This window comes from Neopelma chrysocephalum, unplaced genomic scaffold (assembly GCF_003984885.1).
Source record: "Neopelma chrysocephalum unplaced genomic scaffold, ASM398488v2 Primary Assembly neopelma1_64, whole genome shotgun sequence".
NCBI classification, from domain to species: Eukaryota; Metazoa; Chordata; class Aves; order Passeriformes; family Pipridae; genus Neopelma; species Neopelma chrysocephalum.
In genome coordinates this window covers 3,330,300-3,354,154 of record NW_020897721.1, presented here as the reverse complement: position 1 = coordinate 3,354,154, position 23,855 = coordinate 3,330,300, and the positions used below count along the sequence as shown (strand labels likewise).

The window sequence follows — 23,855 nt, the reverse complement described above, 5'->3', positions numbered from 1 at the left end:
GTGGGACTTTGGGACACTGAGAACTCACTCTGCTGCCATGCTTGCCTTGTGGAGTCCTAGATATCCTCTAGAAACATGCAGGATATATCCCTTATACCTGCAAACCACCACATTACTTTGTGCCATTGGACAGGACTTTATCCATCAAACCCCAAAATTTCACAGATTCCCTAAGTCCTGGTTGCAGTGGCACAGCTGGAGGTGGGCACAAGTTGGCAGATGAGCCACTGCAGCATGAAGTTCAGCTTCCCAGCACACCAGGTAAATCTTATGGCTGTTTGCTGGGATCCTGAGCCCACCAGTGCCTGTGCTACACAGATGTCCTCGAAACATGCAACAAATCCAGAGCATTTGGAAAGCATCAGCTTTACAGCCCGTGCACGGAGGGACTGCACAGCACGTGTGTGGCTGGTCCCCTGCGTCCTGGGAGCACTGGTCTTGCTAAGCATGTGCCTTCGGGCTGAGCTGTGCTTGGATCCAGGATTTCCAGATGTCCGGCAGTTCATCTGTTCCTCAAGGATCAGATAAAACTTGCAACATCTTCAGATTTTAATGAGGACAAAGCTTTCGGGTAAATGCAGCGGAGTCTCTCTCACAACACATGGGTTGGTAGAGAACACAGTGGAAAATCTTTTGTTTCCTGGTGCCATGACCATGCACTGGACACGAGCTCTTTGTGGAGCTCAGACACAGCTGTCAGCTGCTGGAGCACTGGGTGCCTGCAGCTCTCAGGAATGGGATGCCCCAAAGGGTGAGCTCCCACCCTGCCTTCTGCTGACAAAGCATAGAATGTGTATTGTCTCCAAAAAGAAAAAGGGTAGAGACGGAGTAAACCGTGCAATGCTGATTGCCAGGCCAATACACTGGTCTAAGGTTTAATACTACTGGTTTCCATGCCAAGAACCTGCCAGAAAATGAAGAGGCATATTGTGGCTATGCAAATCAAAGCCGGTGGGTTGACACATCCCAAACACTGGGGGTCTGTGAGAGCTGCTAGCACCTGAAGAAGCATCTTTACTGCCACTGGGAAGCTCTTATCTTGCTTTTGGAAAACGTACACAATACAGCTTTGTTTGGGGCAATACCTCCCGGATGAACGGCCTCTTAAAAGTGCTTTGGGGAATTAAATGGGTGAAAATAGTGTGAGAAAGAGAGGCAGGGGAAGGGAAGAAAAACTTGCTGCTGCACTACGGGAGGCAAAGTTGGTGGATATTAAAACCACTAGATAAGGAGCTAGGAGCTATGTCAGACTGAAAGAAGCAAACGTGTGACCAGGCTCCCTGCCACCAGAGGCACCCCAAGACAGTGGCTCAGTCACAAAGAGAAAATCCACTTCCCTGTCCCCTATGTCCCTGCAGGAAGGACGGGGATGCTGTTGCTTGTGGATGCTGTCTGGGCCTGTGGCACTCCAGTCTTGTCCTGGGCAAAGGATCACTCTGGCTCAGTGCAGACTGGGCACCTGCCCTAAGTCCTGGAGCTGAATCAGGCCAAGGACAGTTTTAATGAATGGAATTCTCCCTGGTTTTATTATTTTTGGAAGCCTGGAAACACCTGCCTATTGCTCAGAGAAACAAGGCAGGCAGGATAAATGTCTGGCAGCACCGCCCGTTTGTTCCGTGTCCTTCCTGGGCAGCCTTTGGAGCCCAGCCCTGCCAGCACCCTGTGCTCCCCATGTTTGGTTTGGAGTTGGCCCTGTGAAAAATGAACATCAAAAGGGCTCTTTCAGCAAGGGCTATTTCCACATCAAATGCCTACCTCCAGTCCTGAGCCATCAGGGAGAGAGCTCTTTATAAAAGGAGAGGGAAGATTAATATTATTTTTCAAAAGTATAATGGGAGGTTTCCACTCCCCGAGCACTTCAGAGTTGGTTTTTGCACAAAGCCATAATAATTTCAACCCCAAAGGACAAAGAAAAATACATTAGAGGAGGTTACAAATGCCTGAAAAAATAGTTGGTCTGAATAGAAATGTTCAGGTCACTGTCACTTTAGGGACTGGAAGAGGCTGAGTTTCCCATGGGAATGTGTGCCCTCCATCCTCGCTCAGAGCAGCAGCGGTGTTCCAGATGCCTGCTTGAGCATGGGGAGGTGGGGAGAACCCAAAGATGGGCTGTCGGAACTGCAAACTGGTGGGAGGGGGAAGGAGAGGAGAAGGAGTGGAGAAGATGCTGGAAGTACCCTGTTGGGCAAGCGGAAAAGGGAAAACCCCGTTGTCAAGTACAACCCTCCCAAGACTCTACGAGAGAAAGGGAGGCAGGAATCCGGCCCAGCGACTGGCTGGCAGCGTGCCTGGACCGTGACACGGCTCTGCCTTGGAAAGGCACCTGCGGCCTCAGCGTCTTCCTCTTACAATACAAGCACAGCATCATGGGGGAAGCACAGTCCTGCAGCTTGACAGCAAGTTTCTGCTCTGTGAGCATAAGCCATTGGGCCAGACGAGTGTATGAACAATTATTTGATCACTTCCACTGCAGGAACCAACTTGACAAATACCTCTGATTCACATGCTTGCAGTCTGCTTCTGAAAAACCAGACTAGGAGCAAGCTCTTACCCTGGAAAATCCCTTGCCTGTGTCTGCTGTGCATCCTTTCCCATGCTGGAAAAGTTTGGGCCAAATGCAGCAGATGCTGTGGAGCTGGCAGAGCTGCTCTGAGGCAAATGTCCCCAGGCTGGTGGGTCAGGGGTGGCAGGGTTTCAGAATCTGGGAGGTGGTCTGTCCTAGGGTGACTTAGTGCCTTGCTTGCTTTCTGCTTCTTGGTCATTCAACAGAATGAATCTTTTGCTAGTGTGTACCTCACCTTCCTCTGGACTTGGGGTGCAGATGTGAAATGAGGTGTGGGACAGTCCTTGCAGCCCCAAGCCTCACAGTCACTAATGGCATGAGCCCCTGAGTGGTTTTCACTTAAAAAGTGGGTGGGGAGATAATACTTGTGGGTAAGGAAATGCAAAATGTGATCCTGAGGGCTCAGAGAAACTCTGCTAGTTAAGTCAGATCTTGCCTTTTCCCAGTGCTTGGAGTTACCCATCCGTGAAGGGGGCTGGAGCCCTCACCACTTAAATCCCACTTAAGCCCTAAAGAAAGTGCTTCATTGGTGCTTCAGGTTCATCCACTGGCTACCACAGGGACAAAGGTTTCACATTCTCCAAGAAAGCTGAAAAATCCCCCAGTCCATCTGCTGGAGATTGGAGCTGATGGCCAGGGGGCAGTGAGGAGAGAAAGCAGCAGCAACAGGGTGGTCGAGCAGCAGTTTGTGGGACCGTGCTGGCATCACTGGGTTCCCCAGGATCCTTCCTTGCCAGCTCTCCTGTACACCTGGAGCTGAAGCAGGGGGGTGACAGCAGATGCTGCTCCTCTCCCTGAGACATCAGCTGTCTCCAGGAAGGTGGGGGAACCCTGGGAAAGCGGCTTTGTGCTGATGACGGGGTTTGACACGCGGCAGGTCAGTGCTGGGAAAGCCAAGGAGCCGCGCTGGAAACAGGAGACGCCTGCGGCAGATGACGGTGCCAGTAGGACATGGCTGGTTTGCTGCCTGCGGGACTGCAAATGCTCTGCCCAAAACAACTTACTCAGATTTACTGTAAGCGGCAGCCTGGCCATCCATAGCTTGTGGTGAACACACCAGCCCTGCCTGCAGAAAGGGCTGCGGAAGCCAAGCTGGCCCCTTGCCCAGCAGGCTGGAGGGGGGAAGAGGGGGGGCTCTGCAGCCCTTCCCGCCTGTCCCGGCACGGCACCCTCAGCCCAGCACCCTCTGCCCGCTGCGGGTCCCGGTGCCAAGTTCAGAAAGCTCTTGCCAGGTGCTTTCTGCACCCAGCCCAAGGAGAAGGTGATACTGTGGATGGAACCCCCCATAATGATTCCGCTGCGGCAGCGCTGGGGTAACCGAGCGAAGGAAAGGCAGGGAATTCCCCCACTGTGGCAGAAGCCCCTTGAGCAGCACAGCAAAGAGACTCAGAGGCCAGGCTGGGTGCTGCTGGCTGGCAGCCAGCTCATCCCTGGGGCACCCGGGGCCACGGCTGAACCGGGAAACCCCCCGGCTGCGCCCGGCTTCCGGCCTTTGTGCGAGCAGGAGCCGGTGGCGGGGCGGTGGCAGTGGGATGGCTGCCATCGTGTCACCCTGGCCTGGGCTGCGCTCGAGGCTCGTGTGTCCTCGCGCCCCGAGAGGTGCTGCCGGATGGGGAGAGACTGTGCAAAGTCTGGCTGAGGGGACTTGCCGTCCCCTCCCATGCAGCCGTGCCGGGAGGGAAATTTCCGATACTGCCGGATTCCCAGAAGTCAAGGGGAGGTTTCATCCCTGGCTCTGCTGTCTCAGCTCACGCATCCTTCCCAGCTCAGCCTGTGAACCTGGCACGCGAGGCTTAGCGCCGGCAGCATGGGGTGAGACCGAGGGTGGGCAGCCTGTCAGGTCAGGCTCTGTGGGGCTGGGCCAGGCTCATGGCAGCAAGTGAGCCAGCCCTTCTCCTGGCCAGAACATCCTCACTGGAGGGTTGCACTGGCAGGCTGTGGGGCTGCTGCACAGCAACCAGAGCCACGTGCTGCCCAACACCAGCCAGCTCAGTGACATCAGCCTGTGCCATGTCGCCGTCCCCCCCGCCCCAAAGCCCCACACCAAAATCCCTTATTGAGGCACTGTGGCAGCGTTGGTGTCACTGTGCTGTGAGGTGCTGCAGGGCCAAGGGACGAGGTTTTTGTCTCTCCCCTCCCTGACATGGAGGCAAAGCATCCTAAGAGGGAATGTTCATAAGGGGAGGGATTCTGCTGGCATGAGCCACAGTGCTGGTGCCTGCCACTGGGCATCAGTGCCCTGGGCTCTGAGGACTGTGCAGGTGATGGAGGATGTGGCTGCTCTGGGGTGGGGTGGGGTGGGGAGTCACGAGAGCATGGCCATATCCTACAGCAGCCTTCCCCTGCCTTCCCCAGCCACCCAGCACTGGCTATGGATGTTTTCTTTTCTTACAAGAAATCCACCTGAAAACAAGAGGGGCTGTGCCAGCCAGGTGGCTCCTCCAGAGCATTTACCTCTGCTCTGCATTTAAGCAGCAGTGATTTTTGCTCAGAAACGTCCAAATTTTTGCTCTGCACAAGCTCTGATTTTGAAGCCACCAGCATGGAGCTCCCACGGACTGAGGGGCTCCTGGCACAGGCCCATCTCCTGCCTGTCCTGACTGCAGGACCTGTTGCCAGAAAAAAATTGAGTTTGGGGCTCAAATGTCCAGCCCAAACCTGATGTGCCCAAGGGGAGGAGCGCTGACCCTGACCTGTGCAGCCCTCCAGCACCAGCTCGGGCTTAACTCTCTCCTCTGCAGGAAGATTTGAAGCCTTCCAGTTAAATCCGGGAAGGAGTTAGCAAGTCTTTGTGGCAGGCGGATTAGAGGCAGAGGTAAATGCTCCTGCTAAGTGTAATCTGGCTGGTTAAAAGCTCAGCTCAGCCTCTATCCCAGCATTGTCCTTGCTTCTTATAAATATGAGAGACAATTCTGCAAACACATATTTTTCCTATTGCCTACTTAGAGACACAAGAGACTGGGGAGAGCCTGTTGCCCTCCCCCTCTCCCCAGGTATCATTAGAATTTATTATCACCCCCCCTCCCAGTGCCCTCCTTTCTCTGGGATGGGTTCAACACTGGCAGCCTCTGATCCTGCAGGTGCAGCAGGAGGGGGATTACAGCTCGTGGGGCAACACGTCAGGGCAGGTGAAGGCAGCAGAAGCTCCCAACATTGGGGAAATGGGACTGGGGGTGAGAGCCAGGACCCCCTTTCTCCCCTCAAACCAGGGTTCCTCCAATCCCATGCCCTGGGGAGCCCTCTGGGTGGAATGGGGCAGCTGTGGGATAGGGACTGGCAGGCTAGGGGTTCTGGTCACTGTGGAGCATATAGTAACTCAGAACAGAAATGAAAAATTATCCCAGCTGTATAAAAGTAGGTAACAGTCATCTGGTTCTCTCTGAAAACCTCTATTCTGGAGCTGGTGGCACTAAGGGGGCACAAGAGGGTGGCAGCTCCACCTGTGACCCTCCCTACCCTGGCCATCCTACCCTGTGGCAGAAGCATATCTATCTGCACTGTCCTCTGCAGGTGACAAGACTCCTTGGGCAGTGCTAACTAGGACCTGTGTGCTGACCCCAGGAGTTTGTGGGTGCCCTGGAGAGGGTCTCTTGTTCCCACGGCTGGAGGGTGCACAGATGACCTCTCCTAGGGGATTATGGCTGAAGTGGGGGGCTTTCACAGGGAGCATGAGCAGGCAGGGATCAGGGTCTTACCGGGATTAAGGTATTTTCCATGCATTTAAACTAGTTGTCACGAACCCAGAGCTACCTAGGAGTGAGTGACCAGAGCACAGCACCCAAGGCACAGGAGAGAAGAGCAGGGAGAAGCTAATACCCACCCTGACCCTCACCCCAGGGCTTGCAGGGAGCAAGGGGAAGATGCTCACAGAGGCTTGGAAGCCCCCAAAGCCCCAGGGATGATCCGTGGGCTCTGATTCGAGGAGAGGTGAACAGGTGCTGCACAACCCCAGTGAGATGCCTGCTGATGGAGGAGAGCTCAGGGAGCTCAGGGGGGACAGCAGCAAGTCCCCAGGGAGACAGCAGAGCACTGTGCCCTCTCTGGGCCAGGACAGAGGGGTCCATTCCGGGAGGCGTGAGAGCTGGGTGGCTCCAGGAGCTTGGTAACCTTAATCCTCCCTCGGATTAATGCTCAGGGGAGCTGGGGACAGTGTTTAAACCTGCCAGAGTGAGCTCTCGCGTTGAGTGCAGCTCTGCGGTGGGGTCGGAGGGGGACAGAGGGCACAGGTTAAGGACAAGAAGAGGGGCAGGCAGTCCAGTGGCCTAATCTGACATGCAGCTTCAGATTTTGTGGCCATGTTGCTGGGCCCTGCCCTCCCTGGGAGCAAAGGGATGGGGAGTCTGATGACCAGCTCCATGCCGGGGTCACGTCCGGCAATGCTGCCTGGCTCCGAGAGGCTACTGCTGGTCTGGCTCTGCAGGGCCCCTGCAGGCTGAACCCCTTGAGCCAGCCCAAGGTGGAAACCATCTGCCCTTGGAAGGATGCTCTTCTAGGGGAATGCCTGCCTGTGACGAAGTCTCTGGGATGAAACCCCTCTCTCAGGATAAATTGGCTTCCCTGGGGCTGAGCTTTCAGCCTGGCTCAGAGGAGCAGTGCTAGGATTCTCAGGGATGCTTAGACAGCCCATGTTCCTACCCACATAGACCCCAGACTGATCCCAGACCTCAGCAGAGGACCACCTAGCTCGTGGCATTAGGAGCCACTCCTCTCTGCAGCCCCTGGCATTGCTGGGGTGCTTGCAAGCCCATGCAGGGGCAGAGCAGCCTGAGCCCCAGCTCCTCACCCAAAGCAGGTGCAGAGCCCTATGCAGTCCCCTGGTCCCAGCCTACCAAGGACCCCGTGCTGTGTCCCCAGCCCCAGCTGAGCAGGAAATGCCACATGGATGCCATTACAGGAGGCTCCCATCCCTTGCCAGTGCAGGTGCAGCTCTCTCCTGAGCTTCCCCTGGTCCGAGCTATTTTGCCAGGCAGCTGGCTTCAGCACAAAGGTGCCACTGAGATACACCAGTGTCCCTTGGACCCCAAGCACCAGTTACATCTCCTTCACCCCTCCACAGCCTTGGGCCGTCATGGGAACCTCCTGTCCTGTGCCTAATGCAGCCCATGGCTCCATGCTCCCCAACCCTGCCACCTGTCCCAGGGAGATGCCACAGGGTATTGTCACCCATCCCAATGTGGCCAGTGTCACCTTGGGCGCCTTCCTGGTGGGCTGGGAGTGGCCTTGCAGGGGCTGCAGGTGCTGTGTGCTGTCCCCTGAGGCAGCGAGGCAGGATGGGATGTACTGTCCTAAGTGGTGTCTTAACTAGATCTGATCCAGCCTTGCAAAGCCACAGCGCCTTCAATTCCCTTAGCACTCCAAATCTGCTACTGTGCATCTAAGCGGATTATTTTAAATACCCCATGATGGACTGCTCCTTTGTAATATAAACCAGCCTCGTGTGTCCCATTCCCCTCCTATTTGCTGTGATTTAGCTGCAGCTGTGACAGCTAGAAGTCTCCCCAGCTCCCTCTGCTCCCTAGGAAACATCCCTCGTACCAGCCCCTTCCCCAAATCCTCTCTCCCCTGTGTTTCCAGATCACAGGGATGCTCCTCCCCACACATCCTTTCACGTCTTGGGGTGAGTGATGGCTGTGGGATGTGTTGCACCAGAGCTGTTTCATCTCTACCCAGAGCTGAGCCCCTGCACCAGCATCACCCCCACCTGCACCTCAGGGCCAGCCTCGACTGCTTTCGTCCAGAGTGGGGCCACGAAGGAGCCCTTTTGGGTGGGCTTTTTCCAGTTTTCAGTTTTTTTGCTCGAGCTGACTGGCTCTGACACCTCAGTCCTGCCATGAAGTCAGCCAAGCAAGAAAGCAGCCTGACTCCCACTCCCCCTGGGGGGGGTGGTTTGGGGATCATGGGGGCCGGTGTGGAGCCCACCCACCCCCACTCTCAGCAACAGCAAAGAAGCCACCACTTTTCCAAGCGCTTCCCTTTGGGGCTTGTCTGATTAATGAGGGCTTGTTATTTCCAAACTGTTTGAAATCGTGTTTATTTTATCTGCCGCTGGATTCCTCTGACTCAGGGCTCATCGTTAACTGCCAAAGATGAGTGACAGATCCCGCTAATTACAGCTAATGATGGCCTTAAAGGATCTCTGTGCTCACACGTGTGTTTGTGTGCACACATGCCAAGGGCCATTTATAATTTAAAGTGGGGAGAGTCGTTAGCATAAACCATGCCCAGATTAATTGCAGAGAGCAGCCTCTCCAGGGAGGATGCTCACCAAGAGGCTGTGGTTTCAAGCACTGGATGCTGAGGGCGGCACAGGCTGCCTGGGCAGCATGGTCCTGAGCTGGGTGTCAGCCTCAGGGACACCACATAGGAAATGTTTGGTGCAGAGCAGCTGGTAGGGACCAGGGGACCCTAATATGTCGCACAGACACAAGTGGCTCAGAACCATTTAGAGCCATGGAAGCTGATGTCCAGCCTCCGGCAGAGCTCTGTGGGGTGTTTTCCAAGTGGGAGGACCACCATGCCCTAGAGACCCAGTTGTCCCCCAGTTTCTCTGGGAACAGGCAGCTGGAGGAATAGGAGACACTTTTTATGGCCTCCCTGAGGACAAAGTAGCTGCAGGAGCACAACCCATTAGTAGACACCAGAGACCTGTCAGCTGGGGGGCTGGGGAGAGCTCTCCCCTCTTCAGTCCCTGGGTAATCCAGCCAAAAGACTTTGCTTTTACCTTTAATCCCAGGAAGGAAAGAGAGAGGATGGAGACGATGAGGCTTTCCCCACCCCTGGGCTGGAGGACGTGGAATGAGAAGCAGTGGCTGCAGGAGCTCATGGCCACCACCCCGGCAAGGGGTCGGGTAGGTGGCTGCTCAGAGAGAGCAGGCACATCCCATGGACAGGCTGACTGGGGGACTTGAACGACCTTCCACACCAAGGTTTGTTCCAAGCCATTCCCTAAACCAGCTCTCCACCTGCCTGGGCTGACTTTGACCCACCTCTGCAAAGAGGGTGCACAGGGACAGATCCATGTGTCCCCTGGCTCCATCTCCTCACCCTTCCTCTCCTTGGGGGTCCGGGTGATGCCCTTGCACCTCTCCCGGTCCTCCCATCTCAGGTCATGGAAGAAGTATCCAGAAGGAAACCAAAAGCTGTTCCAGATGGCAGAAGGCTCAGCAGAGCAGAACAACTGTTCCCCAGCCCTTATCTTTCTGCAAACCAAATCCACCTTTCTTGGAAGAAAGTAATTCAAGCTCCTTGGTCTTCCTCAGAGCCGGTGAGTGGCAAGAGCGAAGCACCAGCCCTGGCTCCCCAGGGAGGGGAAGCGCCATCCTGCAAAGTGCTTCTATATTGGTCTGTGCCACAGGAAAGTCTAAATTGGAAATTATGGCAGCAGCAAGAGCCAGGATGCCGAGATGGACTCTGGGGCCTGCACAAAGTGATTTCAGGGGCTGGATGTGCTTGGCCCAGGTGATCCCTGCCAGCACAGGACACTGCTGTTCTAATCCTGCTAAAAGCTGGGTGGAAACAACTTGGATGAGGGCTTTTGGCTTCCAGATTCAGGTCAGGACCGATGGCTCATGAATTTGTCTCGGATCTTTTGAATTGTTCTGGTCCCCAAAACACTCAAGTTTCTCTTTCTGAAACACTTCAAATGTTTCAATTTAAGGGTCTTGCAGAAACAGCTGTCAGAGGGTGTGGAGCAGATCTCCCCTCAGACACCTACAGCCACTCAATAGTTGTCACTGCTCCTGAAACAGCCCAGCAAGGCTCTTTGGGCAGGACCAGCTTGGGCTGGTGCTTTTTGCATTATCCCCTGTCACTGGGGAATTCAGTCCTCCAAACCCTGTTCACACAGGGGTCCTGGGCACTCGTGCTCTCCTGACCCCACTCTCCCCCTGGCATGGCTTCCTTTACCATGGTTCCCTACCATGGTTTCTCCCAAGTCCAGGTGATATGTTTTTCCCTCTATGCCATGGCCAGTGTGGGGTGCATGACAGGGCAGGCCACCACGGGGTCCTGGGCCTGGGCACCACAGTGCAAGCTGCTTGCTCAGCAGCATGTTGAACCCTCCCCAAATAGCCCCTGAGATCACCATCACCCAGTGAAAGAGCCCAATTGCAAAGAAAACAGGGAAGCAGCTGAAAAAATAAAGGCGCTGCCATGGCACTGCGCACGCCAGGTCGGAAATTTGGGATGGTGCCGAAGCACAGCCCCGGATGCTCCTCCCGCCCCAGGGCATGAAGAGCCAACACAGAATGGAGAAATAAGAGATACCACAGGCCAGAGGGAAGGCACTCTGCTGATGGCACCAGGGATGGGCAGTCAGGACTTGTGGTCCTCTAGGTACTCGGGAAGAGCCAAGGATGATGCAGCCACATCTCTGTGGTGTGAGATGAAATGATCCAGCCCTGGCTCCGTGTGTCCTGGGGACAACACGGTGCCAGGCTGCTCAGTGATGTGCCAGCCTCAGCTCCTTCACCACCTGCAACCCTCCCCAAATGCCAGAAGTATCCAAAAGATGGAGAAATTGTCCAAAGAACAGCCATAAGTCTCTCCCAGAGACTTGGTGTAGCCCTGGCCGTGAGGCAGTAACTTTTTGAGCTGAAGGATGAACAGAGATTAACTGGACAGACACAGCTTTGCTGGGAGAACTGGAAGGTCAAGCAGCCTTGAGGTCAGGATAAGAGGCAATGCCAGTGCCTGCCTCCCAACCCTGTACGTGCTACTGCCAGACTGAGACCGCCAAACTCATTGCACCTCTTTCCTGGGCCTCTGGTTGTCTGCAGCATCAGCTGGCCCGGGGGCAGGAGCAGGTTGTGGCAGAGCTCCATGCCCCTGGCCCTGCCGGAGCGGGCAGGGTGTGGGTGGAGGTAGCAGTCCCTGCCCTATCTGCCAGCCTGTGGGATTAGCTGTGCGGCATCGGGAGCAGCTCTAGCAGTGGCTGGGTAAGAACAGATAGACACAGATAAGGCAACCTGAATCCCGGGGACGGCGAGCCAGCTTCATTAATCCCTGTGCATCCAGGCGCTGACGAAGATGCTATCATCCCATTTCCCTCCCCAGCAGCTTGCGTGTGGCTGTCAGTCCTGGCTCACACAAGGACAAAACCTGGTGCTTGCATGGGTGGCCCCTCTCTCCCAGAGCTGCTAGGTGGCTCCCATGTCCCCTTGGGGACACTGCTGGTACAGGGATGCAGCCAGTGCAGGGATGCACAACCTGCACAGGGATAGAGCTGGTACAGGCATTCACAGCCAGTGTGGGGCTCCACAGTCCCTACAGAGAGATATGGACGGGGCAGGGATGCAACCAGGATGGAGACCCCGAATGGTATGGGGACACACAGCCAGGATGGGGACCCAGGTGATGGGGACAACAGGTTGTGGACCCTGCCAGTCCAGGGACACAATGCAAAGGATGGAGACCCATGGACAGTGTGGGGACATGCAGCCAGAATGGGGACCCAGCTGGCATGGGGACACGTGCAGGAGGACCCTGTAGAGCCCTGGGGCAAGGAGGATGATCAGCAGTATCACCCACCCCTGTGATGGCCTGGGCTCCACATCCCTCCCCAGGCTCTGGCTCTCCAGCTGCGGTGAGTAGGAGGGTTCAGCACTGTGCAGGCACACGGAGGGAGGGATGCACTGCCAGGTCCCTGCTGTGTCCCCATCGTTGCCATGCCGCAGGCTGCTTGAGGATGGGCTCAGCATGGCACTCCCCATCCCGTTAGCTCTGGCATGAAAGCGCCCGCTGCTGCGGCAGCGGGGCCTGGCCATGATCCCCACTTCCAGGTAAACACACGAAACAAGCGGCTCGCCTTCCCTCCCTGCCCGGCATTCCTGGCCGCACAGACCCACCATTCAGCCCCGCCACCCCACACAAACCCCCAGTGTTTGGGAGAGGGCTTTCGCTCCCGGCGGAGCTCCGGGGGGGACATGCTGTGGCTGGGCAGTTGACACCCGGCCAGGCTGGAGCGGGGCCAGTGGGCACAGAAAGAGGCGCTGTGTTTTGGCCGGATCCTGCCGCGCTGGGGCAGGGGCAGAAAGGACCCCTTGTGTGCATGGGACCCAGGGGTGCCCCCACCCCTCAGCTGCAGCCAGGGTCCCACGAGGCCGTGGCAGTGGTCACCAGAGGCTCAATGGGGTGGGAGCCTGAAGGGGTGAGGTGGTCAGAGGCAGGGGATGCCCTACTGCCATCCAAAAGATTTGCAATCCCAGACTATGCGATACAAAAGCAGTGGAGGGGATTGACCAGGGACACATTCAAGTCGTGGCAGAGGCAGGAGTGGGAGGCAGCTTTCCCTGGGCATCACTCTGCCACTTGCAAGGATGAAAGAAGAGAGTGCCAGATCCTGCCCCTTGGGGTCTTCTCCTCCAGTCTCCTAACCATATCCCCAGACTTTCCTTGGCACTGTTGGGGGTCTGTCCTGCAGCACATCCTGGGGTGCTCTGGCCACAGCAGGGCTCAGAGGACAGTGGATCCCTCTGGGGAACCTGGGACCGAGCTGAGCATACCCCTGCCTCAGCCACGAGCATCCCTGTGGGGCCAGGCTGAAATGGAGAGGGGAAAGCAGAAGGCAGAGCCTTGATGCTCCAGTATCCCAGCTGTTCCTTCTGCTGCCTCTATCATCCAAAAGCAGCCATCAGTGCTGTCGCTGGGGGCATTGTCCCCTCCTCCATGCCTGGCACCTTCCTCCCTTGCTCTCCCTGAAAAGGTGGCTTTCCTCCCCAAGGAGTGCAGGGAAAGCACTTTCCACCACGGCAGATGAAAATGGATTCCAATCCAATTTTACCCTAGTACCACTTCAGTGATTTTGATGGAGCTGCTCTGGATGGGTGCCGGTTGGAGCCAGAGGACAGCTGTCGTGGCTCCATAGACCAGGGGTTTCTTATCTGTGTCACCTTTGATTACTGTAATTGAAATCCTGCTCTGATCTGAGCCATGCCCGAACGTTTCTGCTGCCTGTGCCGCTCTCGGCTCGAACAGCAAAATGACGTTAATAGATTTTAAAGCCAGGCAAGGCCTGTAAGAGCATTTCTGCCTGACCTCCTGGATAGCAGCCGACAGCCACCACTTACCCCAGTCCCACTCTCAGCTGCTGGCACAGCCCTGTCACACCTCCTATGACTCATTTTCCCTCCTGAAAGCACAAATCCTGTCTCTCTCAAGAGCCGCTCGTGTGTCTGCCGGGCAGCCTGCCTCCTCCCACCCCTGCAGAGCAGAGCTGGCAAGCTCTTGAGGGAGGCAGGGTCCAGGGGTGCCGGTGGGATCAGCTTCCCTGCTCCAGCATGAAACTCCCTGTGGGAAGCATTGCCCTTTCCTGGCATCTCTTGGCCAAAAGGGCAGCAGGGTGACACGCTGCTGCCCATCCGCTGCCAGGCAGGAGGCGGGGGATGGAAATGCCACCACACAGGAGAGGATGCTCCTGGCTTTGGTGCCAAGCTGGAAAATCAGCTGTAGCTGGCAGCATGACCGATACTTTGTCACCCTCCCCATCTTCTTTTGTGAATCTGCCCGTGGTGTTTAGCCAGAGCCACTGCAGCAGAAAGAGTGACTCCAGCCCAGACAGTGTCTGAGGGCAGGATCTGGGAGGGCACATGCACTGGCACACACACAGTCCCGCAGTTTGGCTCGGTGAGCAGCCGGCACGAGGAGTGAGCCTGCCCTGAATGGTGTGGGACAGTAAAGCTGGTGGCTCTGTCTGGGTTGGGAAGGTTTTGCTCAGCCAGTCTGGCCTCTGGGAGCTGCCCTCTGGAGCAGGCAGCGGTGACCCAGGTTCAGAGCTCCATCTGAAGAGCCCTGCAAATCCCAAGGGCCAAACCCTGAGTACACCAGACAACCACTCTGAACCCCCAGGTCTTCCAGGCTGGCAGCTTTCATGACCGAACAGCCGAGAGCCGGCTGGCATGTGCTGGCACAGCAACCTGGGCTTGCACCAATGAGGATCTGACGGAGCCAGTCCAAAACTTCATATGCTGGCAAAAGAAAAGGCAGGCTGGCCAGACTGCAGGGCACTCCAGCAGCCTGCCACCATACACAGGACCTCCCCCCGAATCCTGGCTGGCCGAGCAGCAGCATTTCCTCTCATGCTGGCGGGTCATGGGCCGACGACACACACAATGCTTGGGGTTATCCAGGCCTTATCAGCTCCGGCCATGCAGTGCGGGCAGGAAAAGGGTTTCAATCCCAGCCGAGCCCTGTTTCTGTCAGGAACCATTCCCCCTGTCACGGGGGAGGGCTGGACTGTGCCATGGTTTTGACACCAGGACCGGTGAAGCTGAGCTGTGGGGAGAGTGGGACCACAGGGGTGTCACCCTCTATTCCAAAAGCATCGCCAGTGTCCCTCCTTGTGCCAGGGAAGCTGACAGTCTTCAAGCAATGCAGCTACTCCGACCCCAACTTTGCCTGGCAAAGCAGCACTGGACATGGTGACCTGCAAAGCTTGGGCTAGGAAAGGGCCAGAGCTGGTGAATCCCAGGAAAGGGGCTGCCATCAGGGCGTGCAGCAGAGGTCTGAAACATCCCTTGCTGGGTGTCACTGCTCCCCACTCCAGGGAGGCATTCCAGAGCCCTGGCACAATGGGAAAACTCCTGCTCAGAGCTGTACAGGCAACCTGAGAAACGCCACAGCAAAGGCCACCACTGCCAGTGACGTCGGGAAACTGAGGCATGAGGAGATACCAAGGGAGGCCTCCTTCCCTCTTGGCCCTGTGCTGCCATGGGACATCCTTCCCGGGGCTGCCACAGCCTCTTAAAGCCAGGTGGAAGAAGGCTGGCACAGGGGTCTCTCTTAGTTCCTCAGCCCAAAATCACGGGGTGGGTGTATGCCCAGCCCTTGCTCTTCTGAACCCTCCAGCAGCGCACACAGGGTGGAAAGAGGAGCTGGTGGAGGCACTGGCAAAGGCTGGGCTTGCTGAGATCCCCTCCCGCTCCATGATTAATTGAACACAGGCTAAAATTAGCTGCGGAGGCAGCACCCCTGGGGTCTCCCAGCAGCATCCCACTGCCCGCCGGCTGCCTGCAAGTGGGTCAGGCAGCAGCTGCCTCCCAGCTGGGCACCCTGGGTGCTTGGGGGACCCCCATCCTCTGCTGAATGTGGGAGCACCGCTCCCTGCTCCATGGCTCAAGGGAAGAAGCCTCCCCACTGCTGCCCTTCTCGGAGGCTTTTCCCTCTCTGGATTCACCGGGCAGGGCTGCATTATGAGGAGCAGCTGGGAAGGCACAAGGCCGCCTTTTGGGACGGCAGGAGTGCAGATCCCCGTCATATTCTTCCCCGTGCCTTCAGGGATCTGTTATATTTAGCCGCTCTCCCTACCTCATGTTGCTGGCTCGGCTCTGGCTCTTTTCCCTCCCCTTCCCCACTGTTAATTTGTTTTCTCTGTATTATTTGCAGATTCGGGGAGGCAGAATGAGGTGTTTCGGCACAGGGGACCACTCAGCCATGGCCTCATGGCTGCTCTCCACCTGGGGGCTTTTGGTTGGGTTTTCTCCCGGCTATTTTTAACCCACATCAGCAGCTCCGAGGGGATGAAACACCAAGGGGCAATGCAATTGGAGGCACCCTGTGGCCGATGGACAAGGGGGAGGATGCTCATGGCTGTCCAGGGATGCTCCCATGGAGGCAGGGCAGGGCCTGGACACAGTGCCCCCACATCCCAGGCAGGCAGGGGGCTGCACCCCCTGGATTGGCCCCACCTGCCAAGCCCTCTGCTCCCCCCTGACTCCCTGCAGATCCGAGCCTGCAACCTCCACTGTAACACACTGACACGCAAGCTGGGGAGAGCGGGAGGCTGGGCTTTTCCCTTGGATCCAGAAGAAAGCAAACAGGGGAAAAGTTAATTAAAAACTTCAAAGCCAGATCATTCTAATTTGGTTTAACACGGCAGTCCTGCTCAGCGGCAGTGCTGTCCCAGAGGTGCCTGCATGGGGCTTGGGCTGGGAAGTGTCCAGCGTGTCACATCACGAGATGTTCATGGGATGTCACCCACCGCCAGCACCACTGCAGACCTCCACCCCTGCTGAGCACTGGGGTTTGGGGTGCATTGGAGCTGGGCTCCAGGCTGGGCAGCTGGTGACCAGTGCTCCCAGGGACTGCATTTCGGAGCCACTGGAAAGGTGACTCCATGGGGAGGCTGTGCCTCAGTTTCCCCATAGCCCAGGGATGCCAAACCTTCTTGCTGGGAATGTGTTTTCAAGGCGCTTGGGCTGGGCCTGATCCCCACCTCCTGGCGTGATACCACTGCCCCACATAAAGCAGGGCAGGGCTGAGGGTCCTGGGGAGAAACAGGGGGTGTCTGCCTCAGCAGGGTCCACCAAAACAGGGGGACATCATCCTGGGGTGAGGAGGGGACCCTGGCACCTCCAGCCACTGCTCTGAAGGAGGAGGGTGACATCTTCCTTGCTTAATTCTCACTCTTTTCTCCAAAAGGAGCCAAAAATCCTCTCATTTTCTCCAGAAAGCTACGTCACAGGACAGCAATGCTCCTGCCCAGGCACTCTGCCGCCTTACCCTGCCTCCTGCCCCCACTTTTGGGTTTTTTTTGGTAGTGGGTTGTGTTTTTTTGTTTTTTTTTTTTGTCAGAACTTTGGGCTGCATGGTGAGTAAAGGCATCCTGCTGTCTGAGGGCTAACGGCTTGTTGGAGAGATAATAAAGCAAAGGGGAGTAAATTAAAGTGACTATAAATAGCACCAGGAGAGGAAAAGGAGATGAAGTCATCTTCCTTCAGCTGAGCTGGTATTTGCATCACTTCTTCCCTTTGCCTTCCCCTGCCCCCTCACCCTGCTCGGGAAACAGCCCTCCCCAGACCCTGGGGTTGTGCTGTGGGCTCTGTGTGCCCCCTGGGTCCCCATGGGGCTGGGGAATGTCCCCCTGGGATGTCTGCCCAGCGCTGGGGGCTTGCTGGAGAGCACAGCAAGGTGTCCTGGATGCAATCACTTGGCCCCAGGCTTCAGCCCAGCTTTGCCATGGATCTGTGGCCTTGCCCCATGCAAACCAGTGCATGGCCCTATGCAAACCAGTGCCTCCAGCATGACCCCAATGTTGCATCCCATAGTCACCAGAAAGAACTTTCAGGAGCCATCACAGACCCGTTGTTCTGTTTGCAACCCATCCACAGGTGGTTAAAGAGACCCTCCAGGAGCAGTGCCTTTGGGAAGGCATTCTGCAAACTCAACAACAGCGAACCCACCCAGAAAAGCCCCTCCAGGAACCAAATTCCATAACTGCCATTTTTATTCCTGATGATTTTAACATCCAAGACTCCACCGTCAGTCCCAGGACACACGAGGGAGGAGGGATCCTGACCCTGAAGGAGCCTCCCTGGAGTTAGCAGACAGCTTCAGATTCCACTCAAAACATGACCCTCACTGCCAAGGAGGCCACTGCCCCTGCAGCCCCCCAGCAGCCCCCAAACCCCCCAGCTGCCCCCTCACACGAGGTATATTTACATCTGAGTCAGAATGAGGTCACACCGCGGTTTCCTTATGTCAGCTACCGACTCCTATTCCTGTGCTATGCGCACACACCCGCCGTGTTATTGCAGGGTATTTATAGCTATTTTACATGTATAATTATAAAACCACAACTCCACACACGCACCAAAATAATCCCGGTGCCGGGAGACAGGGGAGCGGGGCCAGGGTGATGGGAACGGGGCCGGGGCACGGACCCACCGCTAATAATAATTCTTTGCACTTTATATATAGCCCCTTTCATCCGCAGCTCTCAAAATCGCTTTGCAGACATTTAATTAAGCTTCCCAACATCCTAATGTGATGACAGGCAAGTAATAATATCCTTGCTTTTAGGTACAAAGAGAGGGGAGGTGGCAGGACTTGTCTGAAGTCCCACAGCGAGCCCAGGTGTCCCGTGCCCTGCCCCACGCTTGTGGGATGCCCAGAGGGGAGATTTTGACCCAGAAGGACCCCAGGATCCTGCCCAACCCCTCTGCTCATTTCAGGGTGGGGACAGCTGATGACAGCACAAGGTCCAGGGAGGGCAGTGGTGACCCTGGGGACCGCTGAGCTGCAGCTGCCCAACATCTGGATCAGCAGGTGGAAGAGAGACATATGTATCTCAGCAAACTCATGGGCGAGAGCTTGGGGGAGAGCAATAAATAAGATGACAAGTCTGAAAGGGCTGATTTATGAGGAATATTAAGAGTCATAATACTGCCTGGCCCAGCCATCCCCCAGGGAGACAGGGTGGTGACAAGGACCCAGAGACATCACAGAGAGACAAGATTCACTGGGGCCAGTGCCAACATATCTCCAAGCAGGAGGCCTGGAAGCAGTTGTGCCTCCCAGCACTGGGAGCTCTGGGCAGCTTGGTGTGGGAGAACAGATGGGTCTCAGTGGCAGCCTGGAGATGGGATCCCCCAAGGATTTGTCTCGGTGGTCCTCAGGGTTTGTGGTTTGTGCTCCCCTGAGCACCTTTCTCCCTCCTGTGTACATCCCTGCCTGGAAGGAACACTTGCCTTCCGTCCTTGAAGTGCTGCAGAAGGCACAGGGGTGATGTGCTTCGGTTTTGGACACCAGTGGGACATGAGATGCCACTCAGCAAGAGGGATCTAGCAAGAGCAGGTGGCCAGCAGAGCAAAAGAGCAAAGAGGTGCTGGAGGCAAACACTGGTGTTGGTAATGAAAGAGGCAGGACTGCTGCCCTGAGGGGTGAGGCTGGGTGGGCTCATTAACATCTCCAGAAAAACCCACACTCCCAGTTCCTTTCCCATGCGTGGAGAGGTGGGGGACAAGTGCCCATCCTTGTCACCACCCTGGGGATGCCCCACAGGGCAAAGCAGCAGTGTGTTGGTGGATGCAGTGCAATTCTGCACACATGGGAACTAAATGCAAGTCAAAAATCATAAACCCTAATTTGATCCTTTAGCAAGAACCATCCTGCCGTTTTATGATCATGCCGGTATTTTTTTTCCTCACAGACTGTATCCAGATCCCTGCTCAACGAAACAAGCTGCACAGCAGCCCTCCACTGACAGCTCCCATGCATACCAAGCCCCCAAAATGGGGCACCAGAACCCACTTGCATCACACTGGCACCAAAGAGCAGTGACACAGACATTAGGCAAGAAAACAGCTGCAAACCTTCTGAGAGGCTGCAAAGAAATGCCCCAAAATCAATGTCTGTGAGGAGAAAGAAGGGAGGGCAATGGGAACAGGTTGCCTGTCCAGGAAGTCAGCATAGCCCGGGCAGTGCCACAGGGACATGGGCGCCTTCCTGCCACCACACCGGCCACCAAAACTGCCCCGTGAGCTGCTGCTGCCAATTCCCTGAATTTCACACCTGCTGTCCCCCCTCCACCGCCAGCTGGACATCTCTTACCAGGAGCTGCCGGCAGCTCTGCCATCTCGCTGGCCATGATGAAGGACTCGAGGATCCTTGCACGGAGCTCAGGGCTTGCCTCGGTGCTGTGGGGAGAAGGAGGGGGTCTGTGAGGATGCCAGCACCTCAGCCTCCCTGGAGACCCTCAACCCCCGTGGGACAGCAGCCAGCTGCCCTGATGGATCTCCTGTGGGACCGAGGCAATGCTGTGTATCCCAGTTCCATAAGTGCATCACACCCGGGAATGGGTGTGATGTCTGAGCATCTGAGCTCCCAGATCCAGCTCCCCCTTCGGAGAACCCTGGGGCTGGGCCACTGGTGGGCTGCCATCCAGCAAAACCAGCTTGTCCATGCCTGGCTACGGGCACCCTCCTCTCACCCACCCTGTCCCGTGTGTGGCAGGGGCACCTCACCTGGCTGCCACAGGGCGGAGAAGCACTTCCCCGAAAAGCTCCCCGAGGAGGCGGGGTGAGAAGCGGCTCCGGTGGGTGCCCTGGCAGAGGTGGCAGAAGTGGCGGGCGAGCTGGCGCAGGAGCAGTGCCTGGGGCTGTGGCAGGGCTGGGGGGGCCAGCAGGGCTCTGGCTCGCTGGCCACATTCCTCCAGGCTTGGGGTCTCTGCAGCAGAGGGGCACAGGAAGAAAACGGTCAGTTCAGGAGGTCAGAGCATCCCCTTGCGTCTCATGGGAGCCTGGCACCCCCCAGCACACATGGCATGAGTTGTGGCAGTTCTCTGCTCCCCCCCAGAGACCCAAGAAACCCTGATCTTAACCTCTCCCACAAAACCTATGCAGCCCATCTCTTCCCAGCCAGGCTGGGGGACACATGGATATCCCAGGGCATGCACAAGTGTCTTCACGGTCTTGGCTTCCTCTCGCTGGGAGCTGCCAGCCCCATTTACCCACTCACACAACCTCACCACCCCAGGTCAGGTTGTCAGGTGCCTTTAGCACGTTCCTCCTCTCAGCACAGCCAGGGAGAGAGCATGGGGGGGCTGAGCTTCTCACATGGAAAGGGCTGCACCTAAACACCCCTCACTGCTGCTCCAACAGAGGAGAACAGTGAGAACCCTGCCCTGGTGCACAGCAAAGCCATGGCAGAGGCAGAGCAAAGCAGAGGTGGGGAAATGGGCACCAGCTGGAAGATCTGCTGAATTTAAAGGCTCAGCCCTCCCCTGCAGAAAAAGCAAGCTGGGAGGGAAAAGGCTTTTTAGGAGGCAAAAACCCAAATGTGCACCTGGGCAGCAGGTGTGGCTGTAGTGAGGCCCCTGCAGCCCCCACATTGTGGTCTCACACCCCATGAAATACAGGACAGGGAGGGCTGACTGGGTACAGCTACTTCCAGTGATGCTTGAATTGCCCACATGAATAAAATCAGGCACCTGGTGGTGTTGTACATCAGGGAGGTACTGCCAGAACCCCCATCACGGGTGTCCCGAGCAGCCCACAGCCCATGGCGTTCCCACCAGTGTCCTATTCCATGTCCCCAGTGGCCTCTGGCAGCCTTGGCTGGGGCTCCCTGGTCTTGTGAGCTGTGAGATCAGTGCCCTGGGATTGCAGTCTGCCCCAGGCACAGGAAACAGTCGCTGTCCAGCCATCATCCATCCCTGCCTTGTCCCAACCCTTTTATCTGCGGGGCACAGGGAGGTCCCCAGGGCTGGGTTGGTCTCAGCCACCTTCAAAGCTTGGCTCGGCCAGGGACTGACTCAGCTCCCCGCGGCTCTTTGCTCCAGGACTGAGGCTTGGCCAGTGCCCAGCCAGCTCCCAGCATCCATCCTTGGGGCCAGGGTGCACCAGAGCTGCAGGGGAAGGGGTCTGGGATCCCCTCCAAAGCAGGTCTGCAACCCAGCTGGGATGGTAATGGGGTGTTTGTGAGTACTCGTATCCAACAAGCTGCTCCTGAGGCATATTTGGCTTTGCTCCAGGCCTCCCCTATCCCAGTCCCTGCTTTTTTTGCACCTTTTTGCACCCGGAGGATCCCGCAGGAGAAGGCCCACAGCCAAAGGGGGAATTTGGCGATGTTTTCCCCCTCCTTTTGCAGGTGGTCATCTTGCTGCTTTTCCAGCCCTCAGCCTCAAGCAGGGCAGAAGGAGCCTTGCAGGGCAGGCTGCCAAAACCCAGCACCATCTCCTCAAAGACTTATATTTTCATTTTTTTTCTTTTAAGACCCAGAGAAATCCCCTTTTCATTGGTTTCTCCTCCGTTCCTACCCCCTCCTCCTCCTCCTGCCCCTGTTGTGCCAGGAGCAGAGCCCACTGCAGCACAGGCTGCAGGGAAAGGCGCTTCCCTTTGAAGTTGCTTAACGAGGCAACCCAGCTAATTGCTTCCTAATTGCGTTTTTATCCTTGGAAGGGAGGCAGCCTTTGATTTCTGCTCTGACGGGTGAGGGGAAGGCAGCTTCTCTGTGCCACCAGCCCCAGGGGTGTTTCTTCTGGCTCCATGTCCCAGCACAGGGCAGGGAGGATGGGCTGTGAGTTATCCCTCGCCTTGTCCATGTGTCCCCCCTGCCTTGCTGGAGGTCACAAAGAGCCTGTGGCCTTCTCCCATCAGGACAGGGTAGGGAAAGGCCATGCTGGTCTGGCCATGGGTGATCTTTTAGTGCCTCTTAAGGCAGCCAAGAACATGATCTGCCCAAGCACTAATCTGGATTAGGATGGAGAAGTGATGCTCGGGGATGTAGGATACTGCAGCAACTGGCAGTGAGATGAGAGCTGCTGTGGAAGGGGAAATCCCGGTTTCACAGGCAGCAAGGGATTCAGGTCCTGTCTAACATGGTGGGCAAGGGCTTCATGTGTGCCTGGTGATGCCCCCAGGGCCTCAGGCTGGGAGGGGCTGAGCGGCTCCCATGAAATGCATTTTAGTCCAGGCTCACTGTTGAGATGGACCATGGGCTCTGCTGGCCTGGGTACGAGCCCTGCTCTGTTTATTTGAAAAAAAAGCAAATAAAACCAAAACCTTAATGGTCTCATACATTTGCACAGAGGTGGAAAAGCTTGCAGGGATCTAAAGGCACTTCCTAATGGCACTAAGCTGAAAAAGCAGAGAATTTTCTGTGCCCATATAAAGCCAAGAGTTAATGAGATTACAGGAAAAAATTCCCAGGCAGCAGAGCCAAAATATTATAATAATGCTTTCTTCTGGGGCCAGCATCACCCAGCCTTGGCAGCCACTCACCCTGGCAGGCAGCACCTCCTTCTCTGGGCACTGCAGCAGGAGAAGACCACGCTGTGGTGGGCACAAAGGAGACCTCTGGGCCTCCCCTTGCTTTCCCAGATCACCTCCCAAATCTTGCGGTGCTGCTCTGGCACACGTGATGTTCCCAGTGGTCCTTCTCAGAACCTGCCCTTTGTGCAGCATTGGGCAGGGGATCAGGTCAGAGCCACCCTGGAGATGCTGGGGAGCCTTTTTAGGGTCTAACCAAAGCTTCTTCAGCCTCACGAAGGTCCCAGGTGTGGGGGAGCCCGGGTGTGCTTACCTTGAGCCATGTGGACCAAGTCGCTGTAGAGAGCTGGAGGGATGAGGGGCGATGGGAGCTCCTGGAGGTACCACTTCAGGGCATCTGCCAGTGTCTGGGCCTCATACAGGTCCATGTCCACAGCCGAGGCGTCTGCGGGGAAAGAGCCAGCAGGAACCATGAGCCCGTGGTTCTGCCCCTCTGGTGCAGAGCTCAGAGCTCTTCCATCCCTGGGGACCTTCCTCCAGACATGGGGGCTGATTTATTTGCCCATGCCCCCATCTCCCCAGTGTGGCAGCCCATGATTTCACTGCCACCACCACCCCACCCCCCCTCTCAGCAAATATTCCTGTCCCAGTTTCCACTGACCCCGAGTTCCATGTGCCCATGGAGAGCACGAGGCAGCATCTCTGCTTTGTGTGAACTGCACATCCAGAGCATGGGGCAGGGAATCTCACCATTCCACTGGGGTCCCACTGCAGGACAGCACCCATGGGAAGCGCTGAGCAGCCCCCCC

At 56.5% G+C, this 23,855-nt stretch overlaps 1 protein-coding gene across 2 annotated transcripts in view; it reads right to left on the bottom strand.

The window, feature by feature from the left end:
- LOC113967478 (phosphatidylinositol 3-kinase regulatory subunit gamma) overlaps positions 1-23,855 on the bottom strand; it is an 82,425-nt gene that overhangs the window by 44,805 nt on the left and 13,765 nt on the right. For both annotated transcript variants that reach the window (XM_027683083.1, XM_027683082.1), the window contains exons 5-7: positions 23,360-23,491; positions 20,302-20,503; positions 19,889-19,974 (exon numbers count right to left, since the gene is read on the bottom strand). In XM_027683083.1, coding sequence (XP_027538884.1) covers positions 19,889-19,974; positions 20,302-20,503; positions 23,360-23,491 — 420 coding nt within the window. The remainder of the gene's footprint in view (positions 1-19,888; positions 19,975-20,301; positions 20,504-23,359; positions 23,492-23,855) is intronic.